This window comes from Zootoca vivipara, chromosome 1 (assembly GCF_963506605.1).
Source record: "Zootoca vivipara chromosome 1, rZooViv1.1, whole genome shotgun sequence".
Classification (NCBI taxonomy): Eukaryota; Metazoa; Chordata; class Lepidosauria; order Squamata; family Lacertidae; genus Zootoca; species Zootoca vivipara.
The window spans coordinates 89,527,472-89,549,179 of NC_083276.1; the positions used below are offsets into that span (position 1 = coordinate 89,527,472).

The 21,708-nt window shown below is 39.1% G+C and overlaps 1 protein-coding gene across 3 annotated transcripts in view; it reads left to right on the forward strand.

Moving 5' to 3' along the window:
- PTPN4 (protein tyrosine phosphatase non-receptor type 4) overlaps positions 1-21,708 on the forward strand; it is an 81,221-nt gene that overhangs the window by 24,860 nt on the left and 34,653 nt on the right. For all 3 annotated transcript variants that reach the window (XM_060278648.1, XM_035128650.2, XM_035128655.2), the window contains exons 2-10: positions 549-703; positions 3,620-3,727; positions 7,593-7,635; positions 7,747-7,825; positions 12,526-12,570; positions 13,198-13,250; positions 15,061-15,181; positions 15,706-15,793; positions 19,424-19,512. In XM_060278648.1, coding sequence (XP_060134631.1) covers positions 566-703; positions 3,620-3,727; positions 7,593-7,635; positions 7,747-7,825; positions 12,526-12,570; positions 13,198-13,250; positions 15,061-15,181; positions 15,706-15,793; positions 19,424-19,512 — 764 coding nt within the window. In that variant the 5' untranslated portion in view covers positions 549-565. The remainder of the gene's footprint in view (positions 1-548; positions 704-3,619; positions 3,728-7,592; positions 7,636-7,746; positions 7,826-12,525; positions 12,571-13,197; positions 13,251-15,060; positions 15,182-15,705; positions 15,794-19,423; positions 19,513-21,708) is intronic.

The following is a 21,708-nucleotide window of genomic DNA, read 5'->3' on the forward strand; positions in this document are numbered from 1 at the left end:
TTGTAACACATTTCATAAAATCTCAATGGCATTGCTAGCAGCTATTTCAAAGGTGCACTGCTGCCATGATTTTTTCATAGTAGTATGGATCCATCACCATATGGAAGGAATACTTGGATTTTACACTACATACATGAAGTTGGCCCCTCAGGCACACATTCAAAAACAACTAAGGATTTTACAGAGATTGCCCTGTGATCTGTGCTTCATTTGCTCTTGCCTGCATTTTCCTCCAAAATGTTTGCATCTATTTTACAACGCAGACTTTCTAGACTTAAAAAAAATAAATCTTAGAATATATAATTATGGATGGCTACGAGATAATAATGCAATGTTCTTTCTTAAATAAGAAAGGGTCAAGTTAAAGTTGGTGCTCAAGGATGGCAGAAATTTGCTAGTTTCAGCTTGAAAGGAAAAATACATGTATTCTATAAAACTAAGTAGAATATATTGGATACAGTAACTGAGATTAGTTTTTGTTATTAAACCCAACTTCTGAATTATCAAGGTTAAAGTGTTAATGATCTTTGTTCCTCCCCCCCTTAAAGACGTCGTGTGGACAGTAATGACCGCACGTTTCCGATTGCCTGCTGGCAGAACCTACAATGTACGAGCATCTGAGCTGGCACGAGACAGACAGCATACAGAGGTGGTCTGCAATATTCTTCTTCTGGACAATACTGTACAAGCTTTTAGAGTTAACGTAAGTATAATATTGTAGGAAACATGTTGTATCTCATTTAGAATTGCCTCATAGTAGAGTCCTAGGCTTTAGAAAACATGCTCTTGATTTTGCATATTTAGTTAATCAATAGTATACATTAGCCATCCATTTACTTACATTAACATGGTCATTAATACAGAGTCCTTTCCCAAGGGCCTCCTGGTTTGTTTGTTTTTGACGAGGCTTCACAGCAGGGATGGCCTGAGGAGGATATGGGAAATTCACCTTGCATGAGTGCTGGCGCTAGATACATCCATGTATATAGTGTTTTAAAGACTTTGCAGAATGCACCATTTTAGTAGGGACCTTTGCAACAAATAATACAGTGGTGCCTCGCTTAACGAATGCCCTGCTTAACGAAATTTCCGCTTAACGAAAGGATTTTTCAAGCGGAGCTTACCTCGCTAGACGAATGCGTTTTACGAAAAATTCGTCTAGCGAATCGCGGTTTCCCATAGGAATGCATTGAAATTCAATTAATGCGTTCCTGTGGGCAAAAAAAAAGTCAAAAAATTTAGTGCATTCCTATGGGATTCGCTAGACGAATTTTTCGCTATAAGAAAAGACCCGTGGAATGAATTAATTTCGTCTAGCGAGGCACCACTGTATAGCTTAAAATGTTTTCCCTCTTGTTATACCCTGAAAATGATTCCTTGCTTAATTAAATACTATGAGACCCAAATAAAGGTTGATATTAAGCTAGAATGAGAATAAATTTGAATGTTATACATGTTTTATATTAGTACATTAGTACAATTTAGAAATTATTATTTATTATTAAAAACAGTTTAAAGCAACTTACAATTACAGAAATAAGGTGGGTCTTAAAAACATTCACCTAAAGTGTCAGAAGCCAGAGGTGTGTTAAAATGCACTCCTTTGGACATTGTCCCAAAGCATCTTTTACAAAAGACATTTGGAGTACAGTTCTATGCAGATTTTCTCAGAAGTCCCACAGTGTTCAACAGGACTTACTCTCAGGGAAGTGCACATATGATTGCTGCCGTAATGGTTTATTCTGATTATTGTAACCTTATTGCATGTATTCAAAACAAAAGCATAGAACTACAAATAACTCCATATTTAACATTTTTATTAATGCTCCTTATGTTAAAAATCAAATGGAGGCCCTATTCTTGCTGCCCACTGAGTGCTGGATACATGTATATTTTAAGGTTGCTTTGCAAATAAGTTTGAGCTTTATGAGTATGTCTACAGTAGCCAATAATTTAACTGGTCTGTCAGTAATAACCTACAGAGATTACATTGATCTTTGCTGAATGGAGGCAGCTTGTGACTGATTTAGACCAATGATGGGTTTTACAGTTAAAACTTAGGAGTTTTATCAAAACACTTGTCCAAATAGTGCATCTTTTTGTAATGAGAAAGCTATAAAAATGCATTTGTGGAAAAACAAATGCCAAAAGGCTACTTAGGACACTGTTCAGACACCTAAAATTTACAAAGGGAAAATGTATTGTGAAATAGCTTTTCCATGTCAAATGTTTCTCAACTTTTTTGGTCCTCGGCATTTATTGTGCACAGAAAGGAAGTTCTGCATAAGTAACTTGGCCAACAGGCCAAAGCATGCAAGGTAGCGTGAAAGGAAGCACATAGTCTGGAATGCGTGAAAGAAACAAAGGAGTGGTTAGGAAGCAAACCTATGTGGTTTTGGAGGTAGAAACATGACTAAAGTATTTTAGGCAGGGGCAGACTTGCTTAGCATTTTTATGGCCACAAGGCTGCATTGTAATATGGTGGCAGTAGACAAGTCATCTGAATTTGAGACATATAGGAACATGTCATCTTTTGAGCAAGCCAAAGTTGGCTGTCACATTCAGTTATACTTTGCAAATGAAGACATGTTTAAAATAAATATTTTGAAATATGCAGGCTCTTTTGTTTTTATCAGACAGTTTGTATTCTTGGGCCATGAGTACCTGACAAGAGAAATTGTATGTCAATGTGGACCTTTAGCTTTAAATAAATTAAGAGGTTCTTTTCAGATGCTGTGACTGATAAAATTTCAGGGAACTGTTTTCACAATTGGCATCACTTTGAAAGTCTCAGCTCCTTGCTTCACTGGCTTTATAGCCACAAAAGACAAGGTAAAGCCTGTCCTACGGAAGTATAATGTGTTTCAGAATTCAAAGATCTGAAAGATGCACACTAGGTTTAAAAATGCACATCTGGCATATATATAGTCATACCGGTATCTCTGCTTTAGTTTCTATAAATGCGAGTTTTCAAAATGACTATCCAGGCCACTCTTCCTAAGTTGTAGTCCAAAAATATAAACCAAGAGACAATGCAGTTGAAAAGTGGAATTGGTCTCTTGTTTACATCATAAAACCCTCCAAAGGACCAGAGTAGAAGTCTGGTAAGGTTTGTTTCAGCTTAAACAATAGGAAATTGCTGTATGGGTTATTTGGGAGGAAGGGCAGTATATAAACTGAATGCAATTCTTAATGATGGTAGTAATAATAATTCATATCCCACCTTTCCCACAATGATCTCAGTGTGGTATATCTACCTCCCTCCCCCAGCATCTTGTTCCTGCAACAGTCTTGTTAGGCAGAGAGACTGACTGGCACAAGGTTATCCAGTGAGCATCATGGCTGGCAGGGATTTGAACTCTGATATTTCAGGTCCTAGTCTAACTTTCTCAACTACTTGAGCATACTGGCTTGAAAGTGGGAAGAAGTCAAAGTTGAAATGCAGATTTTCAGGTTAAGGACAATAAAACTTTCTGATTTAAAAGTCTTAAGTTTTCTCAGAGACCCAGTTTCTGTCTCAATTTTTCCAGGATGGGTAGTGATTAGAGACAAAGTAACCTGCTTTGGTGGTGGTTGAATGATTTTGAAAACATTTTCATTTGCTATTTTCTTCCTACAGAAACATGATCAGGGACAAGTTCTGCTGAATATAGTTTTCAAGCATCTTGATCTGACTGAAAGAGACTATTTTGGTTTACAATTGGCTGATGATTCTACTGATAACCCGGTAAGCTGTGTGATTTCTAAACAAATTCCTCTTTGTTGTTCTCAAAGTTTGAGATTGCAAGTTCTACACTTCTAGACACTTGCACTAAGTTTAGTTTGGTGAGGGAGAGACTGATGTTGCAGAGCCATTTGTAGGAGAGCTCTGTTGCAGAACTAAGCACTTACTTACTTACTTAAAAATGATTCAGTAATTTTTTGGAGAGCCTGAAAAGGACCTTACAAGGGATAACTAGGTGTGGCATGCCACTTGAGCATAGCTGCCAAGTTATCCCTTTTTTTAAGGGATTTTCCCTTATGCTGAATAGGCTTCCTCACGAGAAAAGGGAAAACTTGGCAGCTATGCACTTGAGCTTATGAGAGTTTTGATTCTAAAATGGAACTTCCCTTTCCCTCTCCCTTACAGCCTCCCATGACACCCCCCCCCCCCATTTATGGGGTTGAAAAATCCTCTGTAGTGGATTGGAAGAGTCATGGGGGCTGCATGGTACAGAAGAGGAAGCCTCATCACATTCATTGTCATGACATTGGATCTCACCCAAAATGTTGACACCTCTGCTACAGAAAAAGATGAAGAGAATCTATTTATTTCGCTTACTACTTATCCACTTATAACTATAGTATTTTCTTCCCACCCCTAACTTTTGATTAATACATGACATGTTGCAGATTTGCTTACATACTCTAGAAGGGATCAGTACAATCATTCAGTATGCCTAACTTGGTTTTATTTCTGTCACTTTTATTTGTGACTAGTGCCTGACATGCAAAGCAATCATATTTACCAGCAGAAGTTGGCATCTTAGGGTATAAATACAAGTCATTACCTGGTTCTGTAGCAGATGTTCTGCAGATATCACAATCCATTGTAATGCTAATACTAATTGTAGTTTAGTAGCTAGGGAATGTTATTAACTTATCATCTGAAGGCGGGCATTAAATTAAGTTTTAGTCTCCTGGTTCTCTAGAATGGTTTTATATGTTCTTTGACAATACTTCAGATAGTTAATATTTTGCTATAATATAGTGGTTGTAATGGGAACTTTGAATGTCTGGTTTTGTTCCAGCTGTTTATAATCGTTAAAAAAAGCTTATGCAAGATCTCATTTAATCACTTGCAAAGTGATTAGTGATATAAGATTATACATGCTCATAGTATCATACAGGATTTCCAGGGTTCAATGGCCACATTAGAGGGACCCTTAAAAAAAATAAATCAAGGCTATCAACATGCAGAATATGCACAACTTGCAGACTGGCAGCATTAAGATAAATTCAACAGTGTAAATATGTTTTAATGGATGTAATAATGGAAAACTGATTGGTACAGTTTTTGTAAATTATGCAGGGATATAAGATATGTAAAATGAACCACGGAAAGAGAAGAAAGGAAGTCATTGATATTTTAAATATGTAAAGTGTTTATCTGAAATTGAAAAGCAGAAAATTTAATAAAATCGTATTTAAAAAATCAAGGCTGATTAAAACCGGTAGATCTCAAAACAGATTCACCCTCCTTCAGTTGTCTTAGTAAGGTTGATTGTTTACTGTTGCAAGAAAACTTGGGATAGTATTTTGTAAATGAATGCTAAATATGCAAGTGTGCTGTATTTTCCTGGTTTTGAGTATAGTTTTTCTCTTTAAATGGTATAAAGTTTGGAGAACCATGCTAAAGTTAAGACCATGTGTGTCATGGAATTTCTAGAGTTTAAACAAAGCATTTTAGGAGGAAAAAATAGATGTTAAAATAAGCTTATATGAAGCCTTTTTTTACTTACAAGGAGAACGGTGAAGGAAGTAGGCTTCATTTATTCACTGCACTGGAAAAAAAATCAAAATTGTATACCAAGACAACTTAAGTAAAATGTTGCATTGAAGTGGAATTGAGATCCATTCATTAGCATCTGACAAATAGCAGTCCATAGAAACAAGTCATTCATTGTCCTCTGATATTGCTAGCATTCAGGTGGCAGCTATATAGTGTTCCGGGCAGGTTAACACCAATTGAATTCAGAAAGGGATTAGTTGGAAATTGGTAATGTTGAGAGGAATAGAAAAACAGGGTTGATCCCAGATTTGAGGGGCCCTAGACAAAGTGTATTCTGGTGTGCCCGTTCTACAGTTGATGGTCCTTGCTTGGCTTATTTGGTTGTGACAGGCAGCAATGGTGCTTTAAGCAGCACCAGACATCCTGGGACCCTGGCAGCTGACCAAGAACACCAGGTGCTAATGCCCATATTGTGGGGAAGTCATATTCCTGATTTCTGTTGCATCCAGGCTGCTGGATACCCTTCAGAAAGCATAAGCTGAACAAATAAACACTTATTTGTGGATGCAGTATGCATATTTTCGATCCTATCTATTCCATCCATATTGTTAGGCAAGCTTTTTTTCCAAAGAGAGAGCCGCGTGAGCTGAGAATATCAGCAATCTCTGTGTGTTAAGTGGAATTTTTTTTCCGTGGTGAAGACTACATCCCTGCTTCTTGCCCTTAGTTTCATTCTTGTCAGCAAGCTGGCGTTGCATTTGGTAGGAACCAGCTTTCTTTTATCTTGTTTTAGTCTTGGTTATTATTATGCCACATAAGGCAGGGTTTCATCAGGAACAGTTTTCTTTATTATTGTTGGCACGCCCACGTTTTCATTCCTGTTCATTTCCACAACATAAAGCTTTCTTACTGTTGTAATATTTTTACAGTGTTGTATCATTTACTTCAAATTCTCACAGATTGGAGGAACACTCACAGCATGTCATACATTCTTTCGTATTGCACCATCAGGTGACATGTTAGAACAACGTGGTCCTTTTGTTTACTGGTTCTTATAAGAATAGTCATACTGATTGTGCACTAGCTTAGATGACAGATCCTTTGTGGTGATAAAGCATCTTTTCCAGCTTGCAGAGCCTAGAAATCAGTGGCCTAGAAAGCAATTCTTGAAGGCTGCACATATGGTTGGTAACACACCCCTTGGCTCAGTGTTCATGCTGGCTGTTTCAGAGAGACAGAATTGGGCAAGCTTAGTTTCCTAAGGAAAATATGGCTATTTTAAACAGGATGCATGTGGCCTTTTGTTCTTTCTAATATCAGCCTGCACATCTTTAATAGGTGAAGTCTGGCAACCGATTTTTATTTTCATGCTTGTGACACCATTTATATTAGCTCATTTTCCAAGCCCCTGCTAGCTCTCCCCTCAGGAATTAGTGAGTGTTTGTGAAGTCTACATCTTTGGGGGAAAGTATAGACACCTTCTTTAATTGTATATGCCAATATATAGGGGGGGGGGAGAGAGAGAATTTGATCTCCTGCTAAATTTGCCCGTTTGCCCTCTGACAAAGAAATGACCAGTCCATAATTTTAATGGTAGGTTTATTGTAGCTTTGAGAGACAGAATAATTAGTTTTATTTCGGAATTGATAAACAGTTCTTGGAATAATAATTGAATAAATGGGATATCTCATTCAAGGCGTTAAACTTAGCTACAACATCTGGAATTATCTTACTTTTATAGGCTTCTCATTATGCTCCCTCTAGTGCTGAGTTCAATTGCTAATTTTTATAGTAATGTGACAGATTGGCACTTAAAATGATTTATTTAAGAATTAGAGGACAATTGTCACTGCTATAGGGTGTACTAAAAATGTGTAGTAATCTAAATAGGAGTCTATAAAAGTATTTAAAGCCTTGGAACCAGGGTCCAAAGAACCCACCTTGGACTAGTCATCAAGGAAAATTGTGTTTTGTATCTAGCAATTGTGACATACAATAAAAACATACATATGTACATTTGTTTTGTTAAGAGACGTGTTGCAACAATGCTTTGTGTTACTTTAGAAAAACACATAATGAGGTAATCTTTTCATTCCCCCAGAGGTGGCTGGATCCAAACAAGCCAATCAGGAAGCAGTTAAAGAGTGAGCAAAATATTTTTTATCTCTTTTGAATGCAAATGTTCATTAAATAATGATAAATAATTCCTAAATTAAAGTTGTAAAAATCTAATACGATGTTTTGGTTAATTTTAGGAGGATCTCCTCACAGCTTGAACTTCAGAGTCAAATTTTTTGTAAGCGATCCTAATAAGCTTCAAGAAGAATACACACGGTATCAGTCTCTCTCTTATTTTAATAAGATACTTTGATGTTCATTGCATAGGAGTGTCTGCAATTGATATAAAAATGTGTATACATTTTGATTGCATCTGAGGAATTTAGGGATTTTTTATTACCAGCCTATCCGAAACTGAAAATTATTCTTGATTAGCATGTATTCTGTGTAGCATATATTCTGAACGTACCTGCTATAGTTCATGCCTATATCTGGATTTAGAACTTATACATGCTCTTGAACCCAAGTCATGCACAATTTGACAAAAATGCACAGTGTTTTAAGTTGCATTGTGTTGAATATAGTCTGATCCTTACCCACCCATCCCTCCCAACTCTTCAATATCTATATATTAGGGGAAGCTGTGGTTTAAGGGACTAACCAGACATATGCATGTTTGTTAAACATGGGTTTAACCATTCATTTATAAAGCAGGGTGGAGAGTGCAAGGAAGTAGTGAAATATTTTACTTCCCCACTTTATCTTATGGTGCTTTCTTGCTTTACAGGTTTTATTCTTTGCCTCCCACGCTCCTTACATGAAAAGTTAACCCCCACTATTCCTACACTATATTAAAAATGGGCTTACATCTGATTTTGTCCTCAAATTGCAAGTTAATTATTTTAGGGTAGATAAATATGTATCCAAAGGCATACTTCAATACTATACTCTAGTGCCTTGCTAATGAAAATCATATTTTTACATTTGAATTAATATGTTTTTAACATAGACTAAATAATGTAGACGAAAGGTTATTTTTGTTGAACTCGTTGTTCACTGAAGAGTTCAGAGGGCTGTTGCAGCAGTTTTGCAAACACTGCTTTTAAATCAATTGGTTTTCCAGTGCATAAGTGGTTTGCAATCTACGTTGTAAGTGAAGTTCAGACAACAACTAATTAAGCTCCTTTTGTATTTGAACACACACAGAGCTGCATTCACTTCATCTGACCCTATCCTCCCCTTGCCCCACAAAAATATCTCCCAGGCAGCAGCTTCTTTCAGCCTATGACTACAACCAAACAGTCTACATACAGAGCAGCTCTAAATTAAGTCCATGCAAAAGTGTAATGCTACACTTTAAAAAGCACCCCTAATATTTTAAAGTTATAAATAACAGCACTGCAAATAGAGAAGCGGTATTGAAGAATACAGTTTGGGTTTTAGCGCTACAGAAATCACTCTGCAAATCATTGTTGATATGGTTGATGAAATTGGTATATAATTTCCAGAGTTCAACTTCCATCATCATGAAATGAGAAGTTGGGGATTTGGGCATAACTTTTTTTTGTCAGTTTATTTTCATTTACATCCTGGGGAGTTTGAGTAATGCAGAATGGTTTGGAGGACTGATTTATGTGTTACTTGAGTACTAGCAAGATGTAGCAAGAAATCACACCACATAGGGGCACCCACCTGTCAAAATCCCTCCTGCCGCTTTGCAAGTCTTCCCATGCTTCCTCTTCAAACCCAATATCAGAGGTTTAAAAGAGGAGCATGGGGAGATTTGCAAAGTGCCCTTTGAAGCTGCATCCATTCCATTCTTTAAAGGATGGAGTGGAGGTTGCTTCAAAGCACACTTTTATCAAGTGCTTTAAGATGCTTTAACTCTGGTGGATTGCTACTTGGAAGGAAGGCAGAGAGGGAAAGCTCTCTTCACTTTCCTCATTTCCATACAACTGGCACAATTATGCACACTGGCACAAGTATATGTTTGCTTGTCCTCACAGCAAGTCATACACAAGTCATACACCTCAGAATGCCAAAGAGCAAACCAGGTCCTGCAGCAACAGAGAATGCACTTAGATACGATCTTATTGATAGCCTGCTGCATCTCACAATTCCATGGCAAGATCAGGCCTTTGACAGGATTGTCATCTCTGTCCCTTGGGAAATCACTCAGAACTGTTGCTGGAAACTTTCATCTGGCCAACCTAATGCTGCATTGCCATTCACTTCTGCCAGAAAACTGCTGGAAAAAACCTGACTTTGCAAATTCCCTGCTCCCCTCTTTTCTGCCTTTAAGCACGTGTGTGCGTGCACACACAGACATACAGAGAGAGAATAAAGAGGGGGTGGATTGTTCCATCTGCCAAACCCTGAAAGGAATCAATAGGGGTGCCAGGGTAGGGTTTCCTAACTTAATACTCCTGGATTGGGCTTTGGCTCTGAGAATCTGCTCTTTAACTACCAGTTGAGCTATTTGTCATGCACGCCCACCAAGCTACCCTCATCCATATGTCAGATGGAAGAAGAAAAGAAGAGAGCAGCCTAGCTAGGACAGAGGAGAAAGTGTTGTGCATGCAATGTGAAGGAGTGGGAGAAAGATAAGGAGCAAAGGGGCTGATGAGTGCCACAACTAGAGGCAGAGGCCAAAAGAGACCCAGGGAGAGTTACTAGCAGCACTAAAGAGCCTTGGCTGGTTTGGATCAAGTTCCAAAGACTTCTGTGCTTCATAGCAAAACCTGAAGTCTTCAACATGACTTGATCATTAGTTATTGGTTTGTTTAATATTTTTTAGACTGCTAAAACCTGAGTGGTTTAAAAGTAAAAACCGTAAAAATCAATAGAATACAAATGAAAATGAAAGTAATAGTGTCAATAGAAATTCAGAAACATAACACTGAGCAGTGCAATGTAATGAATAAATAAATAAATGTGTAGACAAGCAAATGTATTTAATAGGCATAACCAATGTGTCACAGTTGACTCCACGGAGGAGGGTGTTTTCGCACTTTGGTCCTCCAGATGTTGCTGAACTACAACTCCCATCAGCCTAAGCCAGCATGACCAAAGGTCAGGACTGATGGGATTGCAGTTCAGCAGCATCTGGAAGGCCAATGGTTCCCCATCTACTGCAGAAAAGACCATGTTGATACGAACCATGATACAATGTGCAGGGCTTCCTTTGGTAGTGGTTAAGATTGAGTGGTTCTATACAGGGAAGACAGTCTGCCACATACCTTGCTCCTAAGCTTTTCAGAGCTTTATATGTTAACAGAACCTAGAATGGGCCTTGGTAGCTAATGGGCAGCCAGTCCAGTTCTTTCAACACAGGAATAATAGGTCTATAGCTAGAAACCCCACTCATCATGCTAGCTCCTGTGCTGTGTATTAGCGAAAGCTTCCTAAGATCGCCCCACCTAAAGCACATTGCAGTGCATGGACCTCAGTGGGCAGGGTGTAGTTGCTGAACCAACTGAAGTTGGTGGTGGGTGCTTCATTCCACCAAGGTCAAGTAGAGTTGTAATACCCCAATAATACCCTCAGATTAAGTACCTGCTCCTCCCGAGAGTGTCCATGTCTGCTTAGAACAGGTGAACAGAATTCCTGTAACCTCATAGGATCTCTGCCTTACCAGGCTCAGTCCACTTGCATCATCCATTTGCAAATGTGAATGGCAAAGAAAAGTAGGGCACATTGAAAAGCAGGGCTTGCTTCAGGCTCTTCATCTTTCTTTATTGAGAAAGCCTTTTCATCCCACTTGTGGCTGAGGGGCACTCCCTGGATGTAAAGATGGCTGGAGCTTGGGCCAGTCGCTGTTTCACTTCACAGCACACCTGGCTGTCCTATACTTTAAAAAAAAAAGTTTTTAAAAGGTCACTTGGGGATCTCCTGGACTGTGTGCCTTGGACTTCTGACCAGAAATCCAGCCTTAATGTATCTACTGCCATCTCCTGTTCACTATTGAGAAGCACTCCTGAAAGAAACATTTTGGATCCATACCTATGAATCCCAAGTGTGAAACCAGGATATGCTTAATCCATACAAGTGTATGCAGGGGGTGGGCACAAACTACTATATAAAAGTAAATTACAAATGCATCGCTTAAGAGTAATTCACAGAGAAAGAGAAATAAAGTAGGATGGCTGTGTTTGTGGGTAATTGCAATAAAGTGTGTCATTCCACAACCTTTGATTTAGAGGATCAGCTTGTCTTATGGAAGTAGAAGGAAGTCTCTGTAAAGGCCCATAAGATGAAACACTGCAATGTCATACAGAATGTTTGCTACATGGAAACTCATGTCTTTCGCATTTTATTGGTGACTAGAAATACTTTAAAGGTAGATTGGAATTCTAAACCAATTTCAAGCCGTCACTTCAAGTAAGACATCTGAGATGCAGGGGCCAGAATTAATACACACTCATCTCACAAGGCCTATTTGCTTGGAGGTACATTTCAATAGATTGTTGGTATTCATGGGTATTATTGTTGGAGGCATGCCAGTGTGGCTAATCACATTCTTTTGGCATGGGTTAGAGATGGCAAAATGGAACTTGCAACAAATGTTGCCATAGGGAGGGATGAAGAGATAACAATCAGAAATGGTTTCCTAATAATTTTTTAATATGTCCTATCCCATTAGTTTGGCTTTCAAAATATCACACAGAACAATATTTGTCAATTGAGGCATGAAAGTATGATGCAGATGTACCTAGGTGCAATTAATGGATCCTAACCTTTTATTGATTATATAAATTCTAATGTAAGCTGCATGTGTTACAGTAGCACCAAAATATTTGGATTTCTTATGTTTATATGACTTTGAACTCAGTTTAATTTCTGTGTCTTGCTAGCCTGAAATAATGGCATATGGTGAAATGCAGATGCTGAAGTCAAAAGGTGATCTTAATTTTGTTAATTAAAAATACAATAGTAACTTTGTCAACATGTTGTACTGTGTTTACTTTTTCTTTAAGGTACCAATATTTTTTGCAAATTAAACAAGACATTCTTACGGGAAGGTAAGATTTGCTTGCCATGAAGACTTGGGAACCCTTGCAGACAGTTATGCAAAATTATTTAGTAATTCAGGGAGAGGGTGGAGATAAATATAATGCCTCAACCAAGTTATGAAAATATGTATGTGGCTGCTGACTTCCCATACTCATCCTATGGTAATTTGCAATCCTATAATAAAGCCTATAGAAAAAGGTGTTATAGATATGGTTGCAGTGCTAGGGGTTGTGCGTGCAATTTTAAATTAGTGAATCAGGAACTATGCGTGCAATGCCAAATGAGATTTGGATCTGCCTCCCATCCATCTTAAACAGCTGATCAGTGGAGTCAAAGCTGACAGTGTCAGGCATTTATGTAAGCTTTTGTGATCGCATACCTCTAGGTTGGTATCCAGATGTTTCAATCTCTTTGGATACCAATCTAGAAGCATAGTTTCCTTTTTAAAGCAAATATGTAAAAATAGCAGCTGGTGTGTTTTTAGTGGTGTCATTACATATTTGCCTGCTTTAAAAGGGAAATCTTGTCTATTTGATGCTTCAGGGTGTTTTTGTTATGTAATTCAAATAAATGGGTAAGACTAATTGGCTCTAAATATTACTGTATTGATGTGTGTTGGTTATTTTCCTTCATAGATTGCCCTGCCCTTATAATACTGCTGCACTCTTGGCTTCCTTTGCTGTTCAGTGTAAGTAAAATATTTAATATAAAAATATGTTCTTAAATTATGCTTCTAACTTTACTGATGTTGTTACTTTTCTTTTGTATTAAGAAACACAAAACCTTCAGGAAAAATATTTGAATAGACTGTATTGTGTAAAGCTGATAAATTTATAAAAACAGTTTGTATCTTACCCATGTGCAGTACAATTCAATGCATATCTACTTAGAAGTAAGCCCTCTTGAATTCATTGAGGCTTATTCCCAGCTAAGGTAGTATAGGATTGCAGCCATAATATTAACTCTGAAATGTACATTGAAAATATGAAACTGTTCTTTATATCTAACATGTAAAACATATGACAAGATAAATACATTGGCAGAGTTTATCATGGCATTTGTCATCAAAATATGTGTGGCTGTTAATGTAAAGATTGAGTGGATTTCCTACCTAAATTAATAATAAACTGAGTTAAGTTATATGTATATCCCTTGAAAAACATTTTTCACTTGCTTATTACTATCAAATTAACATGCTTTGTGAACTATTACTGCTAAGACGGGAATTTAACAACCTCTAAAGCTGCAGTTCTAAAGGGGAGAGGGGAAAAGTATTCAAAGTGGTTATTCCACCAAATCCAGCAGCCTGCTGGACTTGCTTTGGCAGGACGTAGGTAAAGGCACAGCGGCACATTTCTGCTCCTCTGCCCTTTTTATTTTTCTTGCTTTAACTATTTCCCTACTCTCATGAACATTGGGAGTAAAATTAACCATGCCAGTTCCAGAGATGGCATAGCTTCTTCCCTGATTTGGGGCTGTGGTGGGGGAATGAGGTGTTTCCTTTTGACCCTACCATGCTGGAGCTCCAGTGTCAACAGGGCAAAGACTGGAAGCTTCTGTGGCGACCGGGAGGAGGCATCCAAGGTTATATATATCTCTTTCTGCCATCCAAGAGTGAGATCCCATACTTCTTCCCAGAGAACCCTCCCAGGGACCATAGGATTGTAAGGTTCGGGTGCCTTTGCCCCCCTTTTTTTGAAAGAAGTGGTGCATATTGTTGCTTCTGAACAGTTTTTTATCAGATTTTGTATTTTGTCAGCCCTGAGTGCCTCTGTAGAACCATTAAAATGGTAACTGTTTCCACAGTTTAGCAAGAGTTTGCAAGGGTTTTTGGAAAAACAGCTGAGAAATCTGGCGTACTGCTATGTTACTGAACCTGATTTTTTTTTTTGTAGAAAATGCATTGCTTCACATAAAAATATATCACCAGTACAAAAATAAAATTCCTTATCCAGAAGTAAACCACATCAACAAAATTACCCATATATAATAAAATGGTGCAGTTTTAATCACGCTGCAGTTTGTGTGACCACCAATAGGAGCCTACCTGACAACTTTATCTTCCCTGGCCTTTGGGCCAGAAAAGCTTCTTCATCCCAGTCTAAGGAGAAGATGGGGGGAGAGAGGTTTGGCAAACTATAAGGGGGCTGGATAGTGATATGGAGTAAGGATGTGTGTGGTTTTGGGGAGAAGATTGCTTTGGTGAGGGGAGGTGGTAGGTGGGGTTGAAGAGCAAAGCGAGCAGGGGCAGCAGTCCCTAGTAGTTATGTTCCTTGTAGTCAATCTAGTGTAACTATTTAGTTCTCTAATCTTGATACTAGAGTGCTTTCAGTTCATACAAACAACATTAGGTGCTTTTGGACAGTTTTAGGCTGAAGTTGTTTCATATGTAGTAAAGGCTGGTGGATTAATTAATTTTTTAAAAACCTTTCTTACACTGCATGGATTGCAAGGTGCTGAAATGGGGCTGTTGCTAAATGGTTTCTCTTAACTTTCAGCTGAACTGGGAGACTACAACCTTTCAGAGAACTTCCCAGGCTACCTCTCAGACTATTCCTTTATCCCCGGCCAGCCTCAAGAGTTTGAAAAAGAAGTGTCCAAACTACATCAGCAGCATATGTAAGCATAAAAGAAAGAAAAAATAAGGTTGCAGTCTGAATAACTGCATGACTAATTTAACCTACCCTGAGCTGCTTGTGTGTGTGTGTGTGTAAATTAAATGTAGCTCCTTACATTATAACCCCAGGTTACTGCATGTGTATCTCATCTTTTTGTGGAGAAATAACTCATTTAAGAACAGGTAACTGCTACAGAGAGAACTAGTGGTGAAAGATCACTAATACTGTTTAGGCTTTAGACTTAAAATGAATGCGTGCTTTCAGAGTACATGGATCTGAAAATACACTTTTACAATCATAATTGTATTTTGAATATTACAACTATATGCTTGGAGGCATGGTGGGACTGCTCCTCTTTAGCGAGAGAAAAACCAGGCAAGGAAGCAGGGGCAGTTAATTGCCCTAAAGCTGATGTAACTACCTCTTGCTCTTTGGGCTCCAGTAAAAAAAAGTTTTAAAATGAGGACCCTCAGGTTCCCTTAAATATATTTTAAGCTATTTTATGTTCTTATTTTATCATTACAGAGGTCTGTCTCCTGCTGAATCAGAATTTAGTTATCTCAGCACAGCCCGGACCTTAGAACTCTATGGAGTTGAATTGCACTATGCAAGGGTAAGCCTCAATTGATGAGTATTAATCATGCAAAAAACAAAACAACATAGCATTGTCTGAATGGTCAATAGTTCTCTTCTTAGAAATTCATTTTTTAAATGTATCATAATTTCCATTACGTTACTTTGAAAATAATATATAGTTCTCTATTTAATATTGCTATTGTTGGTGGTGATGATATCTGTATGTCTTGAGAGACAATGGGGTGCGGCTCCCGGGGTGAAGTCAAACCACTGGAGAATTACAGCACCTGCTATGGCTGCAGAGACCAGTAACTCATAAATGCTGCCTTCCATGTTCTTTTTGCTGTGTTAGCAGCACCAAAGTGAACTCTCTGGGGTGCAAGTCTGGGCAGTATGTGTGGAGGTCCTGGGCTGCCCAGATGACAAGACTCTTGGCCTCACTGATGTGATCCAAAGGAAAAGCAGAGCAATACAAAAGTCACCAGCTTGGGTGCAAGACCTGCCAGAAAGTGGCGTACAAGGCACCATCCAACTGTCTTAGCCCTAATTAATTGGACCCATTTCCCCTTCCCTTCTAAGTTTTTATTTATGTAAAAAATGTATTTCAAGCATTTGTACGCTGCTGTTCAGAGCTGCTTACATACATACAATCAAAACAAGTCAGCCCCTGGGCATACAATCTGTATAGGGAAAAGGGACAGGGAGGAAAGACGGAAATCAAAACCAAAATTTAGGCATTAGTTTCTAAACAGTTCTTCCTATACTAACCAGCTGGCACAATTCAGGTACAGGAGGTGGCTGATGTTGCTGGACCTCAGCAGAGCGAATGGAATAAGCCTTCCACTTCCTGTTTCTCCCACTGAGGCAGTCTGATGGATTGGCTGCCTGCAAGGGACAGCTGAAGGGAGAGGAAGCCCCTTGGAGCTAGCCTGTCACAGCAGAGCCCATGTCTCATTTTACTCAGCCCATCTTTCTCTGTCCCTGAGACTCTGCACCTCTGTTGCCATTAGTTCTTGTCCCTCAACCACCCCACAGAGTGCTGAGATTCTTTGCTTTGTTGCATAAGATTGCTCGTCAAGGTTGGGGTACTGAAATAGGATCACGAGAAATCTTCATATGGGTGTCTGCTACATTGAAGAGTCCACTTTTGATTAACAATTATTTCTCGTCCATTCTAGCCATTGATACAGTCTTTCTAGTCTCTCCCTTTGTTGCTCTGTTGTATAGTAGAGTTTCTGTACTGAGGAGGGATTGCGGGAGGGCCTCATGGATGTTGATGGAAGGATAAGGATGCAAGGTGAAGCAACGTAAAGAGACAGGAAGTGATTGTTGAGGCAACAAAGTTTCCTTCCTGTAAACATTCTAGAACTTCATCTTGCAGGCCAATTAGTCTCCTAACCATTATCAGTAAACTATATGATGCCCACTTATGTAAGTATATTACTTATGTAATAAACTTGAGGATTGGATGGAGGAAGAACATATCCTTACAGAAGCACAAGCTGGTTTCAGGGCAAACCGGTCAATTTTAGACCAACTTTAGACTCTAACATCTTGCGGAAAAATACACCTCAAGAAAAGGAGTATCTCTCTACGCAGCTTTCATAGACTTTAAATCTGCCTTCGATTTAATATCATGAGATAGGCTTTGGGAAAAATTAAGCGCCTCAAATATAGACAGACGTCTACTGCGTCTCATCTGCAGTTTATACGAAAACACTCGGGTCTGGGTTAGGTGTGACCGACAGGGCCATTTATCCAAGGAAATCCAAATCTACCATGGTGTTAAACAAGGTTGCGTCCTTGCGCCTACTTTATTCAACTTCTATATTAACTCCTTAGTAGGAAACATGGAGAAAGAAAATGCCTACCCCCCTAAATTGGCTGGTACACCCCTCCCAGTTCTCTTACATGCGGATGACACAGTTCTAATTTCCTCCTCCTGTATAGGCCTAAGAAAACTCCTAAGATCTCTCACTGTCTATTGTAATGCCTAACAATTAACAATTAACTATAGCAAATCCAAAGTTATGGTGTTCTCTAAAAATAAATGAGACACAAATGGAGAATTGACAATCGACCTATTGAACAGGTATCATCTTTTAAATACCTGGGTATAACCTTCCAGGAAAAGGGCTCGTGGCATTATCAGGTTAAAAATATTATTGCAAATGCCCAAATATCTACCAAAGCTATTATAAGGTTTTTCTATGGAAAAGGGGGCCAATATATTCTGGCAGCCTCCCAGGTGTTTGCTGCAAAAATATTAACACAACTGACATATGGCTCTCGGATCTGCAGCTTCTTAAATTTTGCTCCCTTAGAATCATTCCAGACTAAGTTCTATCGCTGCCTGCTACGGATCCCTTCTTGTGTGTCTAACATAGCTGTCCACCTGGAGGTCGGGCAAATCCCTGTTGGCACTTGGATATGGATTCTGAAGATCCATTATTGGTTAAAACTTACCTTTTCCCTGTTGGGTTGGCATCCTAAACCCTATTGGATTCCTACCAATCCAAATGGAAAGCTACACTGCATGAAAAGCTAAAGAGGCTTGGGGTTTTCCCCACAGGCCCTGATAGCTGTAGGTTTTGAGAAAGCTAAAGCCAGTAATCCGCCAATGAATTTGGGATGTGGAACTGCAATGCCACATGAGCAAGAGGAATAAACACCCAGCAATAAAAGATAATGGGGGAGGATTTACCCCAGCAAATTATTTGTCAAAATTACAAATACCTAAATACAGATGGTCATTTACCCTCGCAAGATTCAATGTGCTGCCGCCACCTGCCTTATTGCAGGGCAGATTCAAGGGTAAACCATATGCGGAACGAGTCTGCCCCTGCGGCTCGATGGAGGTAGAAACTGTCTGTCATGCCTTGTTACGCTGCCGTTTCTATGGGGATATACGCTCGGTATTTATTACCCCTGCTATGCAAAAATCTCCAAATGAATCCGAACTTCAATGTCTAAAATCCCTGGTAGAGGACAAGGATCCTGAGATCACGTTAAAGGTAAAGGGACCCCTGACCATTAGGTCCAGTCGTGACTGACTCTGGGGTTTCGCGCTCATCTCGTGTTATTGGCCGAGGTCATGTGGCCAGCATGACAAAGCGCATGGAAACACCGTTTACCTTCCCGCCGGAGTGGTACCTATTTATCTACTTGCACTTTGACACGCTTTCGAACTGCTCGGTTGGCAGGAGCTGGGACCGAGCAATGGGAGCTCACCCCGTCGCAGGGATTCAAACCGCCGACCTTTTGAGCGGCAAGCCCTAGGCTCTGTGGTTTAACCCACAGCACCACCCACATCCCACGTTAAGGGTAGCCAAATTCTGTGTGATTGCCATGAAACCTAGGGAACAAGCTGTGCTATCATAATGATTAAGACCTTAAATGATAATTTTAGGTTATATATTAGTGACTAAGTTTTAATTTATATATTTTTAAACTGTTGCTATATCTGTATTGTCCCTGTTATACCTAATTGCAAATTCAAATGTATCCCTATTGTGTTTTATGACTTCCTTGATATTGTATGTGGGCTGGAACTGGTCTGTGACCGAAATAATAAATTCATTCATCTTGCATGTTTTCCGGCAATAAGATCTGCAAGAGAACAGAAGACACATAAGCATTCATTTTTTTCCTGTTCTTTTTTTTATAGGATCAAAGTAACAATGAAATTATGATTGGAGTAATGTCGGGAGGCATACTAATTTATAAGAACAGGGTACGAATTAACACCTTTCCATGGTAAGGATGTGTTTAAGGGAAACATTTTGTTTGCCACACACTTTCTTAAATCTGAATAACTTCATCATAAATTGCTAAGTGTACATCAACTCTAAATTAGTCACTCTAAAATGTAGCGTTTGATATGTCCAGTGTGTCTCTTGTGTGGCAATTAGCTTTTGAAAATAGCCCTACAACGTTTGCCACATAATTGTAATGTAATGATTCTAATGGAAAATTTAGTGCATTTAATTTTTATTCAGCTAGAATATTTTGGACTATCCTTTATCACACTCCCAGAGTTACGATTCAGTATAGCAGTGAAATGTATACTATACATGCACCGTCTAGAATAGACAGGTGCTCATCCAATTTATTATTCAGTGTATTCTGTATAGGATGTAGGGAAGACAGTAAAAAGACAGTATTAAATACTTGGGTCCAAAGAGACGAGGGCAGGGTTCTGTTCATGTAGCAGGGCTTTTCCACCACTCCTTCCTGCTGCAGCCCCTTGTTTCCCCCCCAAAAAATTCACTCCTGAATGGTGGAAATCAGCAGCTCTCTGTCCGAGAGTCACCTGATGTACCTCGGATGTTGAGGAAACCCAGATAACATCTGCTGAGGTGGATCTATATGTATTCATTTGAAAATCTACATACCATCTTTCACACCGGCATCAGGACAGTCACAACGTAAGATCAAGTACATTAAAGTTATACCATAAAAATATAGTAAAACAACAGTCTCCTAACTACTCAACAGAAAAGAATTAGGAGCCAGTAAACGCTCAAGGTCTGATTCTTATGTTTCTGTACCCCACTTGAAAGGCCAACTTTCACAGGTGGAAGAACAATGTTTACCATGCAGTCTTATTTCAAAGGCCCTGAATTATGTATATATATTGCAAAACTTTAAGTCTTCTTTAATTGATTTTAACTATGGCATTTGAATATTAGACTGAGGGTGTATCGTGTGTGAGCCACAGTGATGTATCTAATTTTATGGTGCTTTCTTACTTACATGCCACAAACTCTTTTTTTCCCTTTTAGTTAGATGGGGAAAGTAGCATGTATTCCCTGCAGAAATTTACTTGCTCAACCAACAGAGGCTGGGAAGCACTTGTCTGAAGTTCTCATTAGCATACAAAGTTACAGTTACACCCATGCATGGAATCCTATTTAAAACTGCATATGTTTTGCTGATGAAATCATTTGAATGGGGTGAGGTTTATCATGAACGGTGTTTATTTAGCAGCACTGATACTTTCACAGTGTGACAAAAAGCAGAGCCCAGGTAACAAGGAGATTACAATCTGGAATTTGATAAGGAGAAGACCTATGCAGTCCGAGCAGTTGCGCATACTTAAGTTGGTTTTCAACGCCTAAGGGGTTTGTTGAGCCAAAGGTTCACAGAAAAGGTGAATTTGGGGGGAAGATTTGAAAGGAAAGAGAGACAGCAGCATTTAGGATGGTGGTGGGCAACCTTTTTTTCTATTGAGGGCCACATTCTCACAAGGGTAATTATTGGGGGCTGCTACCGGCAGTGAGTGGAACTAGAGCAAATAGAGGATGGAGCCAGAGACAAATGTCTTTCAAAGTAATGAATGCTTCAATTTTCACCTCGGCTTAGAATTTTTGTGGGATATCTTCAGCAAGCGTAAGAGAATGTGCCTCTCTGTCCTCCTTCCCGTGCCCCCACATGTGCTTTAGGTTTTTTTAGGTTGTTGAGCTTTTTCTAAAAAAATCGCCAAAAACAACACTGCCAACATGCATTGCTGTGCGTCTGGATTATTTCCACCCTGAACACTGCTTTCGATAGCAGTATTCTGGGTATGTCTGGATGTATGGCAACCCTAGGCAATGTGGAGGATAGCTCAGTTAGTAGAGCCCCTGAGACTCTTAATCCCAGAGTTGTGGGTTTGAGCTCCATGTTTGACAAAAGGTTCCTGCATTGCAGGGGGTTGGACAAGATGTCCCGCATGGTTCCAATGCTTCCAACTGATTCTGTGATTGAAACAAATCATACTAAATATTTTCATAACTTGGTTATTCACAGAGCAGTGTGGGAATATAGCTTCTCCTTGGGAGGTTAGAACAGTCCTTCAGGGTGGATTGGTTTGGCCTACTTATTTTATTTGGTGTCCCTGGGAAGTGATACAATCTTACAAGGGAGTCAATATTTGGATAGGTGTGATGCTATCTAAGCTGTCTTGTTGGC